This window comes from Diceros bicornis, chromosome 5 (genome assembly GCF_020826845.1).
Source record: "Diceros bicornis minor isolate mBicDic1 chromosome 5, mDicBic1.mat.cur, whole genome shotgun sequence".
Lineage (NCBI taxonomy): Eukaryota > Metazoa > Chordata > Mammalia > Perissodactyla > Rhinocerotidae > Diceros > Diceros bicornis.
Window position 1 is genome coordinate 51,004,014 of NC_080744.1, and position 21,075 is coordinate 51,025,088.

Consider the following 21,075-nt stretch of genomic DNA (forward strand, 5'->3'; position numbering starts at 1 on the left):
TAAAAATATAATCATTGGAATTATATCTATATATCAAAATAGTTACAAAAAATTTAATATTGATCATTCAAAGAACAAAAAGAGAATGCGTACCTTTCAAATCAGTAGAAAGAAAAGGCCGTAATTAAGAAAACATTTTAAAGTGTATTAATTTTAAAGTGTATTAATTCAATGAGTTCCGACAGATGAACCACCCATGAAATCAGTCAAGACAGAAAATTTCCATCACTTCTAAGATCCCCTATAGCCCCTTGAAGTTCATCCCTTCCCTTTCCCCCTGGTTCCAGGCAACCACTGATGTGCTCCTAGGCCTTATAAACTAGTTAATATTTTCTAGAATTTCATGCATTGTGGACTGTTTTGGCGTCTGGCTTTTTTCATTCAGCATGTCATTTTGTGACTCATTCATGTTGTGTGATCAGTAGTTCTCTCCTTTTTATTGCAGAGTAATATTCCATTTTAGGAATATATGAGAATTTGCTTATCCATTCACCTGTTGATGGGCACTGTTTCCAGTTATTCACTATTGGGAATAAAGCTGCTATAAATATTTGAATACAAGTTTTAAGGTGGACATGTTTCTCTTGTGTAAATACCTAAAACTAGAATGGCTGAATTATATGATAGGTGTGTACTGAACTTTTAAGGAGACTGCCAAACACTCTTCCACAGTGGTTGTATCATTTTACATTCCTACCATCACTATACGTATCATTTTACATTCCTACCATCACTATACGTATCATTTTACATTCCTACCATCACTATACGAGAGTTCCAGTTGCAGCACATTCTCAACAACACTTTGTGTTGATGGACTCTTTAATTTTTAATATTAGCCATTTTAGTGTATGGGTACTGTGTACTGTATCTCACTGTAGTTTTAATTTGCATTTCCTCTCAGACTAATGACATTGAACATCATTTCATGTGCATATTGGCCAGTCATATGTCTTCTTTTGTGAAAAGTCCATTCAAATCTTTTGTCTAATTGTTTACTGGGTTGTTTGTCTTCTTAGGTATAGCCAGCCATTCATATGGGCAGGTCCAGCATCAGCAGATTTCAACGAACCACAGATCAAAAGGCCTATGATGACTGCAACTGTACTGAACATGTACAGACTTTTTTTTTCTTGTCATTATTCCCTAAACAATACAACAACTATTTACATAGCATTTGCATTGTATTGGTATTATAAGTAATCTAGAGATGATTTACAGTATACGGGAGGATTGTGTAGGTTACATGCAAATACTGTGCCATTTTATATAAGGGACTTACGCATCCACAGATTTTGGTATCCACAGGGGGTCCTGGAACCAATACCCTGCAGATACCCAGGGACAACTGTATGTAATATGTACACAGTGAGGCAAAAATCAACATTCGTTTCCACAAAGATATCCAATTGTTCCAGACTTTCCTTTCCTCATCGAATTGCATTGTTATCCTTGACGAAAATCATTGGACCATACATGTGTGGATCTGTTTCTAGTGTCTGTACTCTGTTCTTTTGAACTATACGTTCATCCTTTCGCCAATTCCACCCTGTCTTGATTACTGTAGCTTGATGCTAAGTCTTCAAATCAGGTAGTATAAGGTAGTATAAGTCCTGCATCTTTGTCTTATTTTTAAAAATTTCTTTGGCTTTTCTAGGTTATTTGCATTCTCTTATAAATTTTAGAATGAGTACGTCAATTTCTACAAAAAGCTCACAGCGATTTCTATTGGAATTGCATTGAATCTACAGATCAATTTAAGAAGAACTGACATCTTAACAACACTGAGTTTTCCAATTCATGAACATGTTATAATCTCTCCATTTAGGCCTTTTTAAGTATCTCTCAGTAATTGTTCTATAGTTTTCAGTGATGAGATCTTGCACTTCTTTTGTTAAATTTATTCCTAAATATTTGTTTTAGTCCTATTATAAACGGATTAAAATTTAACTTTCCAATTGTTTGCTGTTGGTAAAGAAAATTATAAATGACATTTGCAAGCTTTTATCCTGAGACTTTGCTAAATCCACTTATTAGCTCTAATAGTTATTCTATAGATTCCTTAGGAATTTCTACATAGAAAATAATGTCATCTACAAATAGAGATTTTAACTTCTTCCTATCTAATCTTTATGCCTTTTATTTCTTCTTCTTGTCTTAATGCAACAGTTAGGACCTCCAGTATAATGTTGAATAGAAGTAGTGAAAGTGGACATGAGAGCCTTGCTCTTGGACCTAAGGGGCAAAGTATTCATTAATTCACCAGCAAATATGATGTTTGCTATAGATTTTTTTGTAGAAGGTCCTTCTACAAGATTGGGAACATTTCTTTCTATTCCTAATTTGCTGAGAAATTTTTATCATAAATGGGTGTTGGATTGTGTCAAATACCTTTCTGCAATATTGAAATCATCATGTTTTTTCCTTTATTCTGTTAATATGGTTAATTACATTGCATGATTTTCAAATGCTATACCAACCTTGCATTCCATTACCCATTTCTATCAGTTACAAATTCTCTAGACTGCATAAACAGAAAACATGACTACAGTGGTTTAACCAAACACGGGTTTATTTTTCTCACTTAACAAGCTTGAAGGAAGGTAGTCCAGCATGTATTTATCAGCTTTCCAATGTAATTACTGTCCCAAGCTCCTTCTTCTTCCCTGTCCTATCATTCTTAGCGTATGACTTACCTCTTCATGATCTCAAGATAGCTAATGCACTTCCTGGCATAGATCTTTATCTCAGGTAGGAAAAGGAAAGGAGACGCAAGCAGAAAAGAATGGGGACACATCTCAGAAAAGTAATACTTTTCTATGAAACCTTAGCAGATTTCTTCTTGCATTTCATCAGCCCAAACTGTGTCACTTGGCTACATCTAGTTATAAGAGAGTCTCAGTAAGTTTTGTTTTCTTTTTTTTGTAATTTAAAATTACTTTGTTTGTAAAAATGATTCAATAGGCTTTGATCCTTACCTTATTTTTTATCATTTCATAATAAAAAATTTCAAACATATACAAAAGTAGAAAGAATAGAATAATTAACCATCATGCATTCACAACCTGACTTCAACTATCAACTCATGGCCAATACCATTTCATCTTTTACCTCTATCCACTTTCACATTCTATATTATTGTGAACCAAATCTCAGACACCATAATTTTTCATCCATAAATATTTCAGTAGGCATCTCTACAAGATGAGGAATTTTTAAACCTAACTACAATACCATTATCACATCTAGAGAAAAAAATGTAATTATTCCTCAATTTCTTCAAATATCCAATCAATACTCAAATTTCCAAGTTTTTTAGCTGGACACACTTCTGTCCCCCAACCCTGAATTCATGATTCTGCCAGTAAAAAAGAAGAGGAGAATATATAATGAGTACGCAATCTGCACATCCTGCCACACCATTTGTATTCTGTATATAAAAGTGGCTTGTCTAAAGAATGTTTCTGGGGCAAATAATACAACATTCTTTCTATTGTTAAAAAGGTTATCAAATGAGCATTTTCAGTTAATAGTGACATTAAAATAGTAGTATTAGAATAAATGATTTTGTAGGAGCAGCCAAGTTTTCCTCTTCAAGAGGTCTAACTTTATTGACCCACAAAACAATTGTGAATTTTTTAAAGCAGTTATTTACAAATCTCAGCTAACTGAAGATATTTGCATCTACAACACTTTAAGTTTCTTGAAGGCCCTGGCCACATCTTAAGTCATATTTGTATATTCCATAACTCCTAGTACAGAGCAGACGCTGAGTAAACACTAAATGGATAGATGAAATGAAAGAAAGGAACCAAACTTATAAGGCATCTGTAATGACACTAATGAAATAAGAAAAAAAGGACTTCTGAAGTAAAAATCCAAAAAACCTAATTTACACATTTTTTCCCACCACCAGGTTTAATTTCCCTTATATCCATGGATGAATTATTTTTGTTTTAACATCTTCAGGATACTTCTTATCTACAAAAGTGTGTTTGGGTTCCAATAGTATTTGAAAACATCCAATTTGTTTTGTAGTATTTGAAATCTGGAAGGAAATATTTTCACATACCCTAGCTGGTATAAATATTTTACTGAAATGTCATTAAAGGAGGAGGTAGTATGGTAGTTAACTTGCATGTCAATTTTTTTTTAAAGGGTACTAGATTTTTTTTTTAAGGATTTTATTTTATTATTATTATTATTGTGTGTGTGTGTGAGGAAGATCAGCCCTGAGCTAACATCCACCAATCCTCCTCTTTTTTTTGCTGAGGAAGATTGGCCCTGGGCTAACATCCATGCCCATCTTCCTCTACTTTATATGGGACACCGCCAGAGCATGGCTTGCGAAGTGGTGAGTCAGTGCGAGCCCGGGATCCGACTCTGCGAACCCAGGGCCGCCAAAGCGGAGCACGTGCACTTAACCACTACGCCAAACAGGCTGGCCCCGCATGTCAATATTAAACCACAATAAAATATATAAATAATGATTACTGCTTATTAATATTCACTCTAAATGACTTTTCAACATGCCAGACCTCATTATTAAAGAAGTAAAGACACATAGCCTAGTGGAAAGAACACAGGTTTCAGATGCAGACAGATCTGGGTTCAAATCCCACAGATTTACTTACTGGGTAGTTGTTTATCATTTCTGAACATGTATTTCCTCTAAAATAAGACTAGCAGCACTTATCCCAAACTGTTGTTTGAAGGATTGAGTGATAGAACCAATAAAATCACCTGGCATGTACTGATCGCCCAATAACTGTTAATTATTATTATTACATAAGTGATTTTACTACAAAATGTTCCATTTACTAACTATACTAAATATACCCAAAACAAAGTTTAATATTCTAAAATCAGATAAAACCAAACTCAGCTTTCAATAAAGAAATATATTCTTTTACCATTTTAGAACACATCAGGATCAAAGTCCAGAAGAGCCTTTCTTTGCTTAAGACTAAGTTTGCTTAGTAGTAGTCATTTTCCTGAGTGATATGAGGAGAAAGTCTTTTAATGAAATTCCTAGTTGTTTATCTCTAAAGAAATAAATGAATGCTCCTGGCACAGCCAGTCCACTCCAAGTCTTTTTGGACCTGAGTTAAACACATATTTAATGACACCTACATAAATTTCAAAAGGAAGCACACAAGCAAAACAACACTGAATCCTTGTTCATTTTATTATGAAAACTTCACTACTTCCTAGAAGAAGAAATAAGTCTTTCACCTTAGTCTTTGTATTGTAGTACTTATTCTCGATATACCAAAATAATGACCTAATATTGTAAACAGATACACACTTCACACACACACACAAATAATGGCATATGTACTTCACCAACAGGACTCACTTTGCCAGAAAATATTAAAGCAATCATTGTACCTTTTGTAGCAAGATTTCTAGGAGCTGAATTTCTAGTAAGACTTTTATGTTTTAATTTTTTTCTCTCTTCTTCAATTTGTTTTTCTTGCTGATGTAATTTCTCTTCTCTCTGAATTCTTTTTTGTTCTTCAGCTTTTCTCTGATGTTCTTTCCAGGCTTCCAATTCTTTAGTTGCTTTTATCCGTTCATTTTCTTTCATATCTTCTATTTTTTTCCTCTCTTCTTCTTCAATCTGTAAAAATTACAATTACCAAATCTTTTAAAACATGTATAAAGCAACATTTTTAAAATAAGAAATTCATTATAATAATTAATTACTTTTGCCTCTAAACTCTTGTCACTGTATCTGCAGCAATAGTTACTAGTGAATAAAAGAATTAAAATGGGAATGGTAAATGATTTAGCAGAATGTCCAACGATTTGGGTGTCATGGAACACAGGTTTTAGTTCCAGATTTACCATTAACTTTTTTTGTGTGTGTGTGAGGAAGATCGGCCCTGAGCTAACATCTGCCAATCCTCCTCTTTTTTTGCTGAGGAAGACTGGCCCTGGGCTAACATGCGTGCCCATCTTGCTCCACTTTATATGGGATGCCACCACAGCATGGCTTGCCAAGCAGTGCGTCGGTGCGTGCCCAGGATCCGAACCAGCGAACCCCGGGCCGCTCCAGTGGAGCTCACACGCTTAACCAGGCCGGCCCTACCATTAACTATTGATACAATCTTGGGCAATCACTTTCTCTAGCCTCAGTTTACTCATACTTAAAATGTGGGCAGGCATTCAATTAGATATCTAAGAGCTTGGTAAAAAAAATAATAAGAAGAAGAATTTATTATTCTAAGTCACTTCTCCCAAAATCTATACACACACACAAAAACACATATATACAAACATTTCGTTCTACTTATGCCAGTCTTACCTTGCCCTAGGACTGAAGTTGTGCCAACCTTCACCTGAGGAATGAGGGAACAGTAAGACAGGAAACAGGAAGAATGAACTAGGGAGTTTGTCTCTGGTGGGTGGAAACATTTGACCTTTGAATCCTGCTGCCAACTATGTCTGCAATAACAGTTATTTGAAATTTCCACATGAAAAGCTAAATGTCAGATGAATTTGAAAGCAGTATATTGCTCAGGAGTGTGCCAACTTTTCTCCCTTTCACAAACTTCCCTCATATGGGCAAGAAAAAAAACCCTGTGCAACAGAGTAACTAGGTATATAAGATTGACTCTACGTATCTGACTTTCCTATGGTAACAAAAATTTCTCATCTCTATCCTCTAGAGAAGGAGTGTCTAAATGAACTTTTTTTGATGATGGTCAAGTCCTGTGGTATCCAATACGGTAGCCACTAGCCACATGTGACTAATTAAGCACTTAAAATGTGGCTAGTGTGACTGAGGAACTGAATTTTTATTTTTATTTGTTTCAGTAATGTAAATTTAAATTAATTTACATTTAAATAGTACATCTGGCACAGCTCTAGAAGGACAAGCTGGGACAAAGTTTCCTAGAGGCTAAATTATTTTAGGATATAGAATTAACATTATAGGTATGAAAACTGTGCACTGCAGACATGCTCTATAACATCTGCATGACTTAATACCCTCTTCTGGAAGACTGTTTATCTTCCTTTTGAACTGTGAAACACTGACTTTAAAATAAATTTCACAGATTATTGAGCAGCAGGTTTCCGTAGTCCCAGAATTGCACCTAAGGCCTAAACTAGGCACAAAAGACGCTAATTACTATGTGTTCTAAGTTCAGAGAGCTGCCAGTGAGCCGCCAACATGTTGGCACAGGAAGAATCTGCACATGGCAATGAACCACCATTTAAATGCCTGACAACAGGGCATGATGAACACTCAGCGTTAGCAGAGGCAGCCACAACCTAAAAGGAGAAGATGACAACGTCACCCAGTTTAATAATATGTTTTCCTTTTTTCCTCTCCTTCCTCTCTGCCCCAACACATGGAAGAAGGGAAAAGTACATGAAGGGTCAGAACACCCTCACCCCTCATAATCCCTGCAAGTGGAGTGAATTTTGACAAGTTTTAAAAATGCATAAGACTAAGTCTTAATTACCAAAAATGAGACTGTTCTTATAACCAAAAGTAACAGGAAAGTTCTGATATTATAGCCAAGATGTAGTTAAGAGAACTATATATATATATATATATATATATTTTAATTTATAATAAGCTATATTAGAGACACAAAAATAGTCTAACACTTCAGAGTAATGAGGAAGAGGAAGGACTAAGAAAGGCTTCACAGAGCAGATGACAGAAGGAACTACAACGAAGAGAAAAACATGAAGACGGTAATACTGAAAAGAGACTACATATAGCAAAGAGAAATAGAGACAGACAAATGTTAAACAATCTTTGAAAGGCTTTTATTAAAAACAAACAAAAAAAGTAACATGGGGAACATACTACTTAAAGGAGGTGCTGTGTAGCAACAGAATAACTCAGAGGTTACAAAAATATTCATCACACATGAAGGAACTGGATTTTAACTGCTCTGTACTGCTCAAAAACGGATGCCATGTGGTAGGGGATATTAGTTTAACACACACGCAATGTAAGTAATAAGAGAATACAGAGCAGCTCCTGAACCAAATTCCTGAGGAAGAGGAAATCTATATTTCCTTTAATCTGGAATGAATGTCTAGTTTATCAAAAGTTATTGTTCTTTATAAGCCAATCTCACTTACGAATTACATGCAAAAATCATAAATAAAATTAATTAGCAAACTAAAGCAAGGAAAATATTAAAATTATAATACATCTTGATCAAATAGAGTGTTTCTTATTTATGATATTAGGAAACCAAAAGAGAAAAACAATATAATCTCAGTACGCGCCAAAATACCAGTTGGTACTAGGAATAAAAGAAAAATTTTAGCTTGATAAAAGGACCTATTCAATATCATACTTCAAGGTGAAGCATCAGAAATATTTCTAGCAAAGTCACTAAGGCGAGTATGCCTACTGTTTTACTATTTTCCTAGAGGGCATAACCTATAAAATTGAATTTTAAAAATAAAGAAATTTTAAATGTTAAAAATAAAAATAAACATAGATTATAAGGAGATAAAACTGTTATTATTTGCAAATAATATGGTAGACTACCCAAAAGAACCAAAATAATAAACTGACAAACTATTAGAATGAAAAAGTAGGGGGCCGGCCCTATGGCTTAGCGGTTAAGTGCACGCTCCGATACTGGCGGCCCAGGGTTCAGATCCCAGGTGCGCACCGACACACTGCTTCTCCAGCCATGCTGGGGTCGCATCCCACATACAGCAACTAGAAGGATGTGCAACTATGACATACAACTATCTACTTGGGCTTTGGGGGAAGAAAAAAAGAAAGAAAAGAAAAAGGACGAGGATTGGCAATAGATGTTAGCTCAGAGCCAGTCTTCCTCACCAAAAAAAGAGGAGGATTAGCACGGATGTTAGCCCAGGGCTGATCTTCCTCACAAAAAAAAAAAAAAAAAGAATTGGCGTTTGCACTTAAAAAAAAAAAGAATGAAAAAGTAAGTTCAGCAAGGCAGTCACATATAAGATCAACTTATATAAACTCATAAAAAAACTTTCCTATGAACTGGCAATAAATGATTAGGAAATACAATGGAAAATATCATTTCATTAGTAATTGCCATAAAAATTTTTTAAATGCTAAGAGTAAGTTTTACAAAATATGAGCAAGTCCTATACGTACGCTAAATAATTTTGCTGAGATATAAAGTAAGTCTGAATAAATGGAGATAAATGTCATCTTTCTAGAAGAAAATCTCAATATTGTAAATATGTCAATATTCTGCAAATTAATTTATAAAGTCAATGTAAATCTAATCAAAATACCAAGAGAACTTCTTAGGGAGCTTGATAAGTAAACGTAAAATTCATCTACAAAAGAAAATGTGCAGGTTTTATGGAGGCATGAAGAGGTTGGCAATTGTCATCCACAAATACCAAATATAAAACTAGACAAATTTATCAAAAATAACTGTTTCAGGGCAGTGGAAATTAACCAAAGGCAGCCTGCAAATTGAGAACTGTTTATTCCAGAAAAACTGCTCAAGTTACAGAACAGTGGGAGGCTCTGCCCTTCTGCCTGAGGTTACTCCCAACCACCCACTTCCAGCTAGAATGACAACACTGGCATTTTTACCAACATGAAGCTAGCAAAAAGAACCCAGCAGCTTTGCTGGCAAAAAAAAGTGGATTCATTTCAGGGTAGGGCAGCAAAAACTTGTGGCTTCAGTGGATAAAAGTGGTAAACTTGGTTGGGAATGAAGAGAGAAAATCTGCAGTTGAGGTCTGAGGTTGAGGTCCTGGTTAGGGTAAGTGCCCAACTAGTCAGAAAATTAACAGAAAGATCATATAAATGACAAAGCCATAGAAAGTCTGTGATAAGCTCACCATACAACCCTGGCTAAACAGAAAGCCATGCATTTCTGGGGGAGACCTGAGGAAGCATGGCACAAAATGAAGCCAAGGGAGGCTTGACAACTAGCTCCAACTTTGAATGTGTTCTCAAACCCACACACAGACCAATCAGCAAAGGGTGGAAGCCTTTCAGGCTCAAGGTATTTACCTCCTCTCCCCAAATCAATAGCTAACAATTATGTTATGCAGATACAGGGAAGATCTTTAAGGAAGCCAGTCTAAACAATAAGATTTAAAAACAGCAGAGCTGTCAGCTGCTATATACCACAAGAGAGACTAGACTAGACAATTAAAGTCCAGGCAAGTTACTAGAAAATAAACAACCCTCAATAAACAAACAAACAAATAAAACAGAATCCAGAATTGCTATAATCTATTAACTAAAATGTCTAGTTTTCAACCAAAAATATTTCAAAAAATAACCGGTAAAATCTTCTCAAATTTGATGAAAACAATCTATACTCAAAGAAGTTCAACCCAAAGTAAAATAAACACAGAGGGGCCGGCCCTGTGGCTTAGCAGTTAAGTACATACGCTCTGCTGCTGGCGACCCGGGTTCGGATCCCGGGCATGCACCAACGCACTGCTTCTCTGGCCATGCTGAGGCCACATCCCACGTACAGCAACTAGAAGGATGTGCATCTATGACGTACAACTATCTACTGGGGCCTTGGGGGAAAAAAATAAATAAATAAAATTAAAAAAATAAAATAAAATAAACACAAAGAGATACACCTAGATACAACTTAGTCAAACTGCTAAGTTAATACAAAAGCTAAACACAAAGAGGAAAATCTTGAAAGCAGCAAGAAAAAAAGCACTCATCACGTACAGCGGAACAACAATACACTTAAAAGCTGATTCCTCATTAGAAACAATGGAGGACAGAAGGCAGTGCAATGACATGTTCAAAGCACTGACAGAAAAAAACTATAAGCCACCAATTCTATATCCAGCAAAACCATTTTTCCTTTTTGTGTGTGTGAGGAAGATCAGCCCTAAGCTAACAACCGACGCCAATCCTCCTCTTTTTGCCAAGGAAGATTGGCCCTGGGCTAACATCTATGCCCATCTTCCTCCACTTTACATGGGACACCGCCACAGCATGGCTTGCCAAGTGGTGCGTCATTGTGAGCCCGGGATCCGACCCTGTGAACCCAGGGCCACCAAAGCGGAGTGCGTGCACTTAACCGCTATGCCATGGGGCCTGCCCTTAAAACCATTTTTCATAAATGAAGATGAAATAAACACACTCCAAGATAAATGAAAACTGAGAGAATCTGTTGCTAGCAGACCTGCCCTACAAGATATACTAAAGGAAGTTCTTCAGGCTGGAAGGAATTGGCACCAGACATTAAGTCAGATCTATAAGGGGGAATAAAGAGTATGGGAAATGGGAAATGTGTAGGTAAGTATAAAAGACGATACAAATGGATAAACAAAATGTGGTATATACATAACAACAGATTATTCAGCCTTAAAAAGGAAGAAAATTCTAACACGTACTAAAACATGGATGAATCTTGAAGACATTATACTGAGTGAAATAAGCTAGGCACAAAAGGACAAATATGGTATGATTCCACTTCTCTAGACACCTAGAGAAGTCAAACTGATAGAAACAGAAAATAAAATGGTGGTTGCCAGGGGCTAAGGGAAAGGGGGAATGGGGAATTATTGTTTAATGGGTACAGAGTCAGTTTGGGAAGATGAAAAAAGTTCTAGAGGTAGGGGCCAGCCCGGTGGCACAAGCGGTTAAGTGCGCGCACTCCACTGCGGCGGCCCAGGGTTCGCCAGTTCGGATCCTGGGAGCACACCGACGCACCGCTTGACAAGCCATGCTGTGGCAGCGTCCCATATAAAGTGGAGGAAGATGGGCATGGATCTTAGCCTAGGGCCAGTCTTGCTCAGCAAAAAAAGAAAGAGGAGGATTGGCAGATGTTAGCACAGGGCTGATCTTCCTCACAAAACAAGAATAAAAAAGTTCTAGAGATAGATGATGGTGATGATTGCACAACAACGAGAATGTACTTAAGGCCACTAAACCGTACACTTAGAAATGGTTAAAATTGTAAATTTTATGCTATGTGTGTTTTACCACAATTAAAAAAATAAATTTAAAAGACAATACATACTTTTATTGCTTTTCTTCTCTTAATTTCCTTAAAAACTTAAGATCTTTTTAAAAAGCAGTATTTTTTAAAGTAAAATTATAATATAATTTTACTTTATATATATATATATATATATATATATATATATATAACCACTAGGCCAACCCCATAAATGGTAATTTTGACAAAATGCTGGAGGTTGAGTGTGGACTAGCATGAGATCAAAAAACTCCTGGGGACCACAGTCTTGGGGAGTCCCCCATATTTTTGTGGGCTTTACCTCCAGAAACCCCACCAGGTTATCATGAAGAAGATCTGAATAAGATAACCCTGTGTCTCTGGAAGAGGGAGGGGAAGAATAATCATCGTGAAATACAGAAATGCCTAGAGCATTCTCCATAACAAAGATCTACTCTCCAGGGGAAGGGACCTTGCCAGAGCTCAAGTCCTTTATGTCAGCTGGGGAAAGGGAATTCCTCCTACTCCAGTCCTCTCCAGCCTTTCTCTTCCATCTAAGGGGAGAAAAAAACATAGTAAATAGTCAGGGCTTTAAGAAAATAGACCGGGGGCCGGACCCGTGGCTTAGCGGTTGAGTGCGTGCGCTCAGCTACTGGGGCCCGGGTTCGGATCCCGGGCGCGCACCAACGCACCGCTTCTCTGGCCATGCTGAGGCCGCGTCCCACATACAGCAACTAGAAGGATGTGCAGCTACGACATACAGCTATCTACTGGGGCTTTGGGGAAAAAAAGGAGGAGGATTGGCAATAGATGTTAGCTCAGAGCCGGTCTTCCTCAGCAAAAAGAGGAGGATTAGCATGGATGTTAGCTCAGGGCTGATCTTCCTCACAAAAAAATAAATTAAAAAAAAAAATGTTTAAAAAAAAGAAAAGAAAAGAGACCAGGAACACTGCAGCCAGGGAAGGGAGTAGGAGGCACGGGAGAAAAGCTGTATCACTAGAAGAACACTTGTGAAGATCACAGCCCCGAGATACAGACCTATAAAAACACTGAGATATAACTGAACGATTACAGAATGCTTCCTCTCCCTTACAATTTACTACCACACCAACAGGCTTCCAGGATAATGACAGTGGATTACAGAAGAAAGAGTTGTATGACAAAGACTGCCTCTAAGGACAAGTAGATAGAGAAGCCCCAAATCAAAAAAGGAGTTAAAAAAAAAAAGGGACACTAGAGGAATTTGAAGTCTCTGGTACCCGTAGCTACAACTAAATTAAACATGGCCCAAATCCCAGCTAGATTAAAATAAATCTACACGCTAAAGGCTTGATAACCTCAGTTTCTATTATCTGATACAACGTGCCTAGCTGTCAACAAAAAATTGCAAGGCATGCCAAAAGGCAAGAAAAAACACACTGTAAAGAGACAAAGCAATTATCAGAGCCAGACTCAGATACACACAAATGTAAGAATTATCAGGCATGGAATTTTAAATAACTGTTAATATGTTAAGGGCTTTAATGGAAAAAGTAGACAACATGCAAAAATGCCAGGTAAGAGTATCTTAAAGTTTTATCTTCCACATGGAGCTATATATATCATTCTAACAATGAGTTCTCTTAAACTAAGAAAATTAAAGTATTAATTCAGTCTAAAGTTTAACATAGTGTTTTAAAATTTCTCTTGGAAAGCTATTAACTTCTGAAATTTATTTAGTGGTTTGTGTATAAGAAATAAGAATCTAGTGTTTAGAATGATATAGGTATCTGTTATAGCCAAAGTGAAAATTTAACAAAACTGATTTTGGAAAATGCTCCATGCGCACTTGAGAAGAAAGTGTATTCTGTTGCTTTTGGATGAAATGTTCTGTAAATATCTAAGTCCATCTGGTCTAATGTGTTGTTTAAGGTCGATGTTTCCTTATTGATTTTCTGCCTGGAAGATCTATCCATTGATGTAAGTGGTATATTAAAAGTCCCCTACAATCACTGTATTGCTTTCCATTTCTCCCTTTAAGTCTGTTAATATTTGCTTTATATATTCAGGCACTCTTATGCTGGGTGCATAAATATTTACAAATGTTATATCTTCTTGTTAGATTGACCCCTTTATCATTATGTAACGTCCTTCTTTGACTCTTATTCCAGTCTTTGACTTCAAGTCTACTTTGTCTGATATAAGTATAGCTACTCCAATTTCCTAATGATTTCCATTTGCATGGAATATCTTTTTCTTTCTATCTTTACTTTTCAGTCTGTGTACATCCTTACATCTAAAGTGAGTCTCTTACAGGCAGCATATAGATGGGTCTTATTTTTTTATCCATTCAGCACTTTATGTCTTTTGATTGGAGAATTTAGTCTATTTCATTTAAAGTAATTATTGATAGGTATGTGCTTATTTTGCCATTTTGTTAATTGTTTTCTAGATGTTTTTGTAATTCCTCTCTGCTCCTTTTTTCTTTTGCTCTCTTCCTTTGTGGTTTGATGACTTTCTTTAGTGGTATGCTTATATTCCTTTCTTTTTATTTTTTATCTATTTACTATAGGTTTTTGCTTTGTGGTTACTATAAGGATTACATATAATAATTTCTATCTATAACAGTCTATTTTAAGTTGACAACTAAAGTTTGATCCCATTGTAAAGCGCAACGTTATTACTACCCCCCCTACATTTTATGTTTTTGATGTCACATTTTACATCTTTTTATCTTGTGTATCCCTTAACTAATTATCGTAATCATAGTTAGTTTTACTACTTTTTTGTCTTTTTTTGTGTGTGTGTGAGGAGATCAGCCCTGTGCTAACATCTGCCAATCCTCCTGTTTTTTTGCTGAGGAAGACTGGCCCTGGGCTAACATCCGTGCCCATCTTCCTCCACAAGCCACCACAGCACTGCTGTGCTGCTTGCCAAGCAGTGCATCGGTGCGCACCTAGGATCCGAACCGGTGAACCCCAGGCCGCTGCAGCGGAGCGTGCACACTTAACCGCTTGCACCATGGGGCTGGCCCCTACTTTTGTCTCTTAACCTTCATACTAGCTTTTTAAGCGAATAATCTACTACATCTTTACTATATATTTACCTTTCCAGTGAGATTTATTCTTTCATATGTGTTCTTGTTACTAACTAGTGCCCTTTCTTTTCAGCTTTAAGAAGTCCCTTTAACAGTTCTTGTAAGGCCAGTTTAGTGGTGATCTTTAGCTTTTGCTTATCTGGAAAATTCTTTATCTCTCCTTCATTTCTGAGTGATAAGTTTGCCAGCTAGAGTATTCCCAGTTGGAAGTTTTTTTTCTTTCAGCACTTTGAATATATCACACCTCCCTCTGGCCTGCAAAGTTTCTGCTGAAAAATCTGCTACTAGTCTTATGGAGATTCTTTTGTACATAACACATTGTTTTTCTCTTGCTGCTTTTAACAGTCTCTCCATGTTTTTAACTTTTGACATTTTAATTATAATGTGTCTTGGTGTGGGTCTCTTTGGGTTCCTCTTATTTGGAACTCTCTGGGCTTCCTGGATCTGGATGTCTGCTTCCTTCTCCAAGTTAGGGAAGTTTTCAGGCATCATTTCTTCAAATAAGATTTATGCCACTTTCTCTCTCTCTTCTCCTTCTGGGAGCCCTATGATGCAAATGATACATCTGTTGGATGTTGTCCCATAAGTCCCTTAAGCTTTCTTTACTTTTTTTCATTTTTTTTTTCCTTTTGCTGCTCTGATTGGTTGAGTTCCACTGCCTTTTCTTTGAGTTGAATGATTCTTTCTTCTGCTTCATCCAGCCTGCTGTTGAATCCTTCTAGTGTATTTTTTAGTTCAGTTATTGTATTCTTCAGCTCTGTGACTTACATTTGGTACTTTCTTATATTTTCCATCTCTTTGTTGATGTTCTCATTGTGTTCATTCATTTTTCTACTCAGTTCGATAAGCATCTTTATTACCATTACTTTTAACTCTTTATCAGGTAAATTACTTACCTTGGTTTCATTAAGCTTTTTTTATTTTCTTCTTTCATTTGGAACATATTCTTTTGTTTCTTCATTTTACTTCACTCTCTGTGTTAGTTTCTATACAGTAGATGAAACAACCACCTCTCCTAGTCTTCAAGGAGTGGTCTTGTGTAAGAGATGAACCTTGTCATTCAACTCTGCCTCAGCTCCTGGTTGTCTCTCAAACTTCTGTGCTTGTCCAAGCAGCCTATTATATTTTTTAATAGCTTCCAGTAGTTGAGGATGTGCCAAGACCTGTCAGTGTCCCAAAGGGGAGGATCTCAGCACCTTGATTCAGGCTGCCTGGAAACCAGAACTTCAGGCATCACTTCTAAAGTATGCAAATATATACAGTCCTGTGGGACCACAAGTGTAAGGCCCACTGGCCACCAAAGACAGGAGATCTGGAGGCATCCTCTGAGTGGCAGTCACAGAAACTGGGGCTCCAGCCAAGTATATAAGCTCTTTTCTGGGTGATACAGGCAAGCTGGAGCAGGGCAGAGGGGGAGTGCCAAGATGGTGTCCACAGGCTATGTTCCTTGAGAACAGCTCCACAGGCCACTAATTTTGTGCCAAACCTGAAGTCTGCCCCCCAGGTTGAAGCTCTAGGACAAGAAAAGAGGCCTCCCTCACATAAAGACTGGGAAGTGTGCCCCAGTCCACTGTCTATGCAGTGCCCTGGGGATGGTAGCCAGCCAAGAACTGTCTCTCCAATTGCCACAGTCCTGTGGGACCCAGGAATGAAAGTCTCCCTGGCCACCAGGGCCAAGCAATCAAGGGGAGCACTCTGGGTGGCAAACACAAAAACCAGGGATCCAGATACAAAAAACAAGGTACCAGACACATGTAAAGCTCCCCTCCAGGAGACACTGGCGCTCTGGAGCACCGCAGAGGGTGAATGCAAAGACAGCACCTGCCCTCCAAGGTCTCTGGAAAGGATTACAGCCAGTCTCAAGATGTGTACCTAATCAGAAGCCTGACCCTCAGTCCACAGTCATGATGATCAGCTTAATACATCTTCACAGAAAGACCAAGCTCCTGGCCTATTGCTTCTTGTTGTGTTCTGGGGGTGGTAGCTGCTTAAAAACTATTTCTCCATTTGTTATAGTCCTGTGGGACTCATGAGCATAAGTCCCACTGGCCACCAGAACCAGGCGATGTAGAGGTGTCCCCTGGTAGCAGTTGGAAAAATCAGGGCATCAGACAGGGGTATAAGCTCCTTTCTGGGTGGTGCTGATTACTACAGTCTCATGGGACCAGGAACACAAGCCCCCCCTGGCCTCCAAAGCCAGGTGATCAAGAGGCATCCCCTAGGCAGCAGCCACAGAAATCAGGGCACCAGATGTGTGCAAAAGCTCCTATCCAGGAGACACTGGTGCTCTGGAGCATGGCAAAGGGAGACTGTGAAGATGGCACTTGCCAGATGGCAGTCTCCATACCCAGAGGGTGTTCCAGCAGATTTCTAGATAGTGTGTTACATTAGATGCCTGCCCCTCAGGCCAACTCTTGAATATAAGCAGGTGAGCCTTGTTTACTTTAAGTCTGGGCACAATTGGCTGCCTATAAGCTGGGCCCTTGGGGCGAGTGAGTCTGAGTGCATAAGCCCTTTAAGAGCAGCTTCACAGATGACTAAAGTCTTGTGGGTCTCAGGACATGAGTTCCGGTGATTTTCAAAGCCAGATGTTTTGTGGGCTCATCTCTCAAATACACGTCCTTAATAAATAAAATCAGAAATGAAAGAGGAGATGTTACAACCGCTATCACAGAAATACAAAGGATCATAAGAGATTACTATGAATAACCGTACGCTAAGAAGCTGGAAAACTTAGAAGAAATGGATAACTTCCTAGAAACATACAACCTACCAAGACTGAATCCGAAAAAACAAAAGTACGGACCAGACAGCTTCACTGGTGAATTCTGTTAAACATTCAAAGAAGAATTAATATCAATCCTTCTCAAACTCTTCCCACAAGTAGATGAGGAGAGAACTCTTCCAAATTCATCTTACGAGACCAGCATTACCCTGATACAAAACCAGACAAAAAATGCTACAAAAAAAGAAAATTAGGGGCCGGCCCGGTGGCGCGAGCGGTTAAGTGCGCGCGCTCCGCTGCGGCGGCCCGGGGTTCGCTGGTTCGGATCCCGGGCGCGCACCGACGCACTGCTTGGTAAGCCATGCTGTGGCGGCGTCCCATATAAAGTGGAGGAAGATGGGCACCGATGTTAGCCCAGGGCCGTCTTCCTCAGCAAAAAAAAAAAAAAAAAAAGAGGAGGATTGGCGGATGTTAGCTCAGGGCTGATCTCCTCACAAAAAAAAAAAAAAAAAAGAAAATTACAGGCCAATATCCCTGATGAACATAGAGGTAAAAATCCTTAAAAAAATATTAGCAAACCAAATTCAACATTAAAAGGATCATACACCATGATCAAGTGGGATTTATTCCAGGGGTGCAAAGATGGTTCAACATCTGCAAATCAGTCAGTGTGATAAACCACATTAACAAAATGAAGGATAAAAATCATATGATCATCTCAGTAGGTGCAGCAAAAGCATTTGAAAAAATTCAAAATCCTTTCATGATAAAAACACTCAATAAAATGGATATAGGGGGAATGTAACTCAACATAATAAAGGCTATATAGGACAAGCCCACAGCTATCATACTCAACAGTGAAAAGCTGAAAGCTTTTCCTCTAAGATCAGGAACAAAACAAGGATGCTCAGTCTTGCCACTTTTATCCAAAATAGTATTGGAGCCTAGCCAGAGCAATTAGGCAAGAAAAATAAATAAAAGGCACCCAAATTGGAAAGGAAGAAGTAAAACTGTCACTATTTGCAGATGACATGATATTATATATAGAAAACCCTAAAGACTCCATAAAAAAACTGTTAGAACTAATCAATGAATTCAGTAAAGTTGCAGGATAGGAAATCAACACACAAAATTCTGTTGCATTTTTATACACTAATAATGAATTATCAGAAAGAGAAGTTAAGAAAACAATCTCATTTACAATTGCATCAAAAAGAATAAAATACCTAGGAATAAATTTAACCAAGGAAGTGAAAGATCTATATTTGAACCCATAAGACATTAATAAAAGAAACTGAAGAAGACACAAATAAATGAAAAGATATTTTGTGCTCATGGATTAGAAGAATTAATACTGTTAAAATGTCCATACTACCCAAAGCAATATTCGGATTCAATGCAATTTCTATCAAAATTCCAATGGCATTTTTCACAGAAATAGGACAAAAAAATCCTAAAATTTGTATGGAACCATAAAAGACCCTGAATAGCCAAAGCAATCTTGAGAAAGAAGAACAAAGCTGGAGGCATCATGCTCCCTAATTTCAAACTATATTACAAAGCTATAGTAATTAAAACACTATGGAACTGGCATAAAAACAGACACATAGATCAATGGAACAGAATAGAGAGCCCAGAATTAAACCCATGCATATATGGTCAATTAACTTATGACAAAGAAGCCAAGCATATACAATGGGGAAAGGACAGTCTTCAATAAATGGTATTGGAAATATTGGATAGCCACATTCAAAAGAATGAAACTGGACCACTATTCTACACCATGCACAAAAATTAACTCAAAATAGATTCAAGAGTTGAACGTAAGACCTGAAACCATAAAACTCCTAGAACAAAACATAGGAAGTAAGCTCCTTGACATAGGTCTTGCTGTTGATTTTTTGAGTCTGACACCAAAAGCAAAAGCAACAAAAGGAAAAATAAGTGCGACTATATCAAACTAAAAAGTTTTTGCACAGCAAAAGAAACCACCTACAAAATGAAAAGGCAACCTATTTAATGGAAAAAAATATTTGCAAATCATATATCTGATAAGGGGCTAATATTCAAAATACATAAAGAACTCATAAAACTCAATATCAAAAAAAAAATCTGATTAAAAAATGGGCAGATCTGAATAGACATTTTTCCAAAGAAGTCATACAAATGGCCAACACATACATGAAAAGGTGCTCAACATAACTAACCATCAAGGAAATACAAAGCAAAACCACAATGAGATATCACCTCACACTTGTTAGAATGGCTACTATCAAAAAGACTACAAATAACAAATGTTGGCAAGGATGTGGAGAAAAGGGAACTTTGTGCGCTGTTGGTGGGAATGTATACTGATGCAGCCACTATGGAAAATAGCATGGAGGTTCCTCAAAAAATTAAAATAGAACTATCATATGATTCAGCAATTCCACTTCTGGGTAGTTATCTAAAGAAAACGAAAACAGTAATTTGAAAAGATATATGTCCCCACATGTTCACTGCAGCATTATTTACAATATCCAGGACATGGAAACAACCTAAGTGTCCATCAATGGATGAATGGATAAAGGAATTGTGGTATACATATAAAATGGAATATTATTCAGCTATAAAAAAGAATGAAATCTTGCCATTTGCAAAATGGATGGACCTTGAGAGCACTATGGTAAGTGAAATAGACAGAGAAAGACAAATATTATATGATCTTTCTTATATGTGGAATTAAAAAAAATGTTTTTTAATTAAAAAACCTTAAGCTTATAGATACAGAGAACAGATTGTGGTTGCCAGAGGTACTGGGTGGGGATATGGGAAAAATTGGTGAAAAAAAATTTATTAAAAAAAAAGTATAACAAAAATGAATAGATATAAATGTAACGGAGAAGTTTTAATACTTTATGTAACAATCTGGCAATATTTACACATTAACATTGGAAATCCTTAATACGTAATTGAATATTATTCTAAATGTATATTTATAAGTCAGTTTCCTAAGGAATTTGGTGGACTTATCATAGGGAAAAGAAATTTAAATGGTGAATAGATTTTCAGACTAGTTCAGGAAAGCCTGTATAACCCACGATGTAGCTGAAATATTTATTTAAACAGAAATTTATTAGGCACAATTGAATAAAAGACATTATTTTCTTGAAGGCCAGTGATCAAGCCTTAATTAGAGAACAAAGAGGTAAAGAGAGAGTAGCATTACCCACGGTACTTCACTATACAATTATTTTTCTAGTCTTTGAAGGAGGCATCTTGATGTGGTATAAATGGAATGAGCTGGAAAGTCCAGGATTTTAAATCCAGCTTGATTAACTGCCATGGAAAACAAAACAAAACAAAACAAA

At 37.1% G+C, this 21,075-nt stretch overlaps 1 protein-coding gene across 3 annotated transcripts in view; it reads right to left on the reverse strand.

Moving 5' to 3' along the window:
• The window catches only part of DNAAF4 (dynein axonemal assembly factor 4), an 80,801-nt gene that overhangs the window by 23,920 nt on the left and 35,806 nt on the right, over positions 1 to 21,075 (reverse strand). For all 3 annotated transcript variants that reach the window (XM_058541634.1, XM_058541633.1, XM_058541635.1), the window contains exon 4: positions 5,392 to 5,623. In XM_058541634.1, the coding sequence (XP_058397617.1) occupies positions 5,392 to 5,623 (232 nt within the window). The remainder of the gene's footprint in view (positions 1 to 5,391; positions 5,624 to 21,075) is intronic.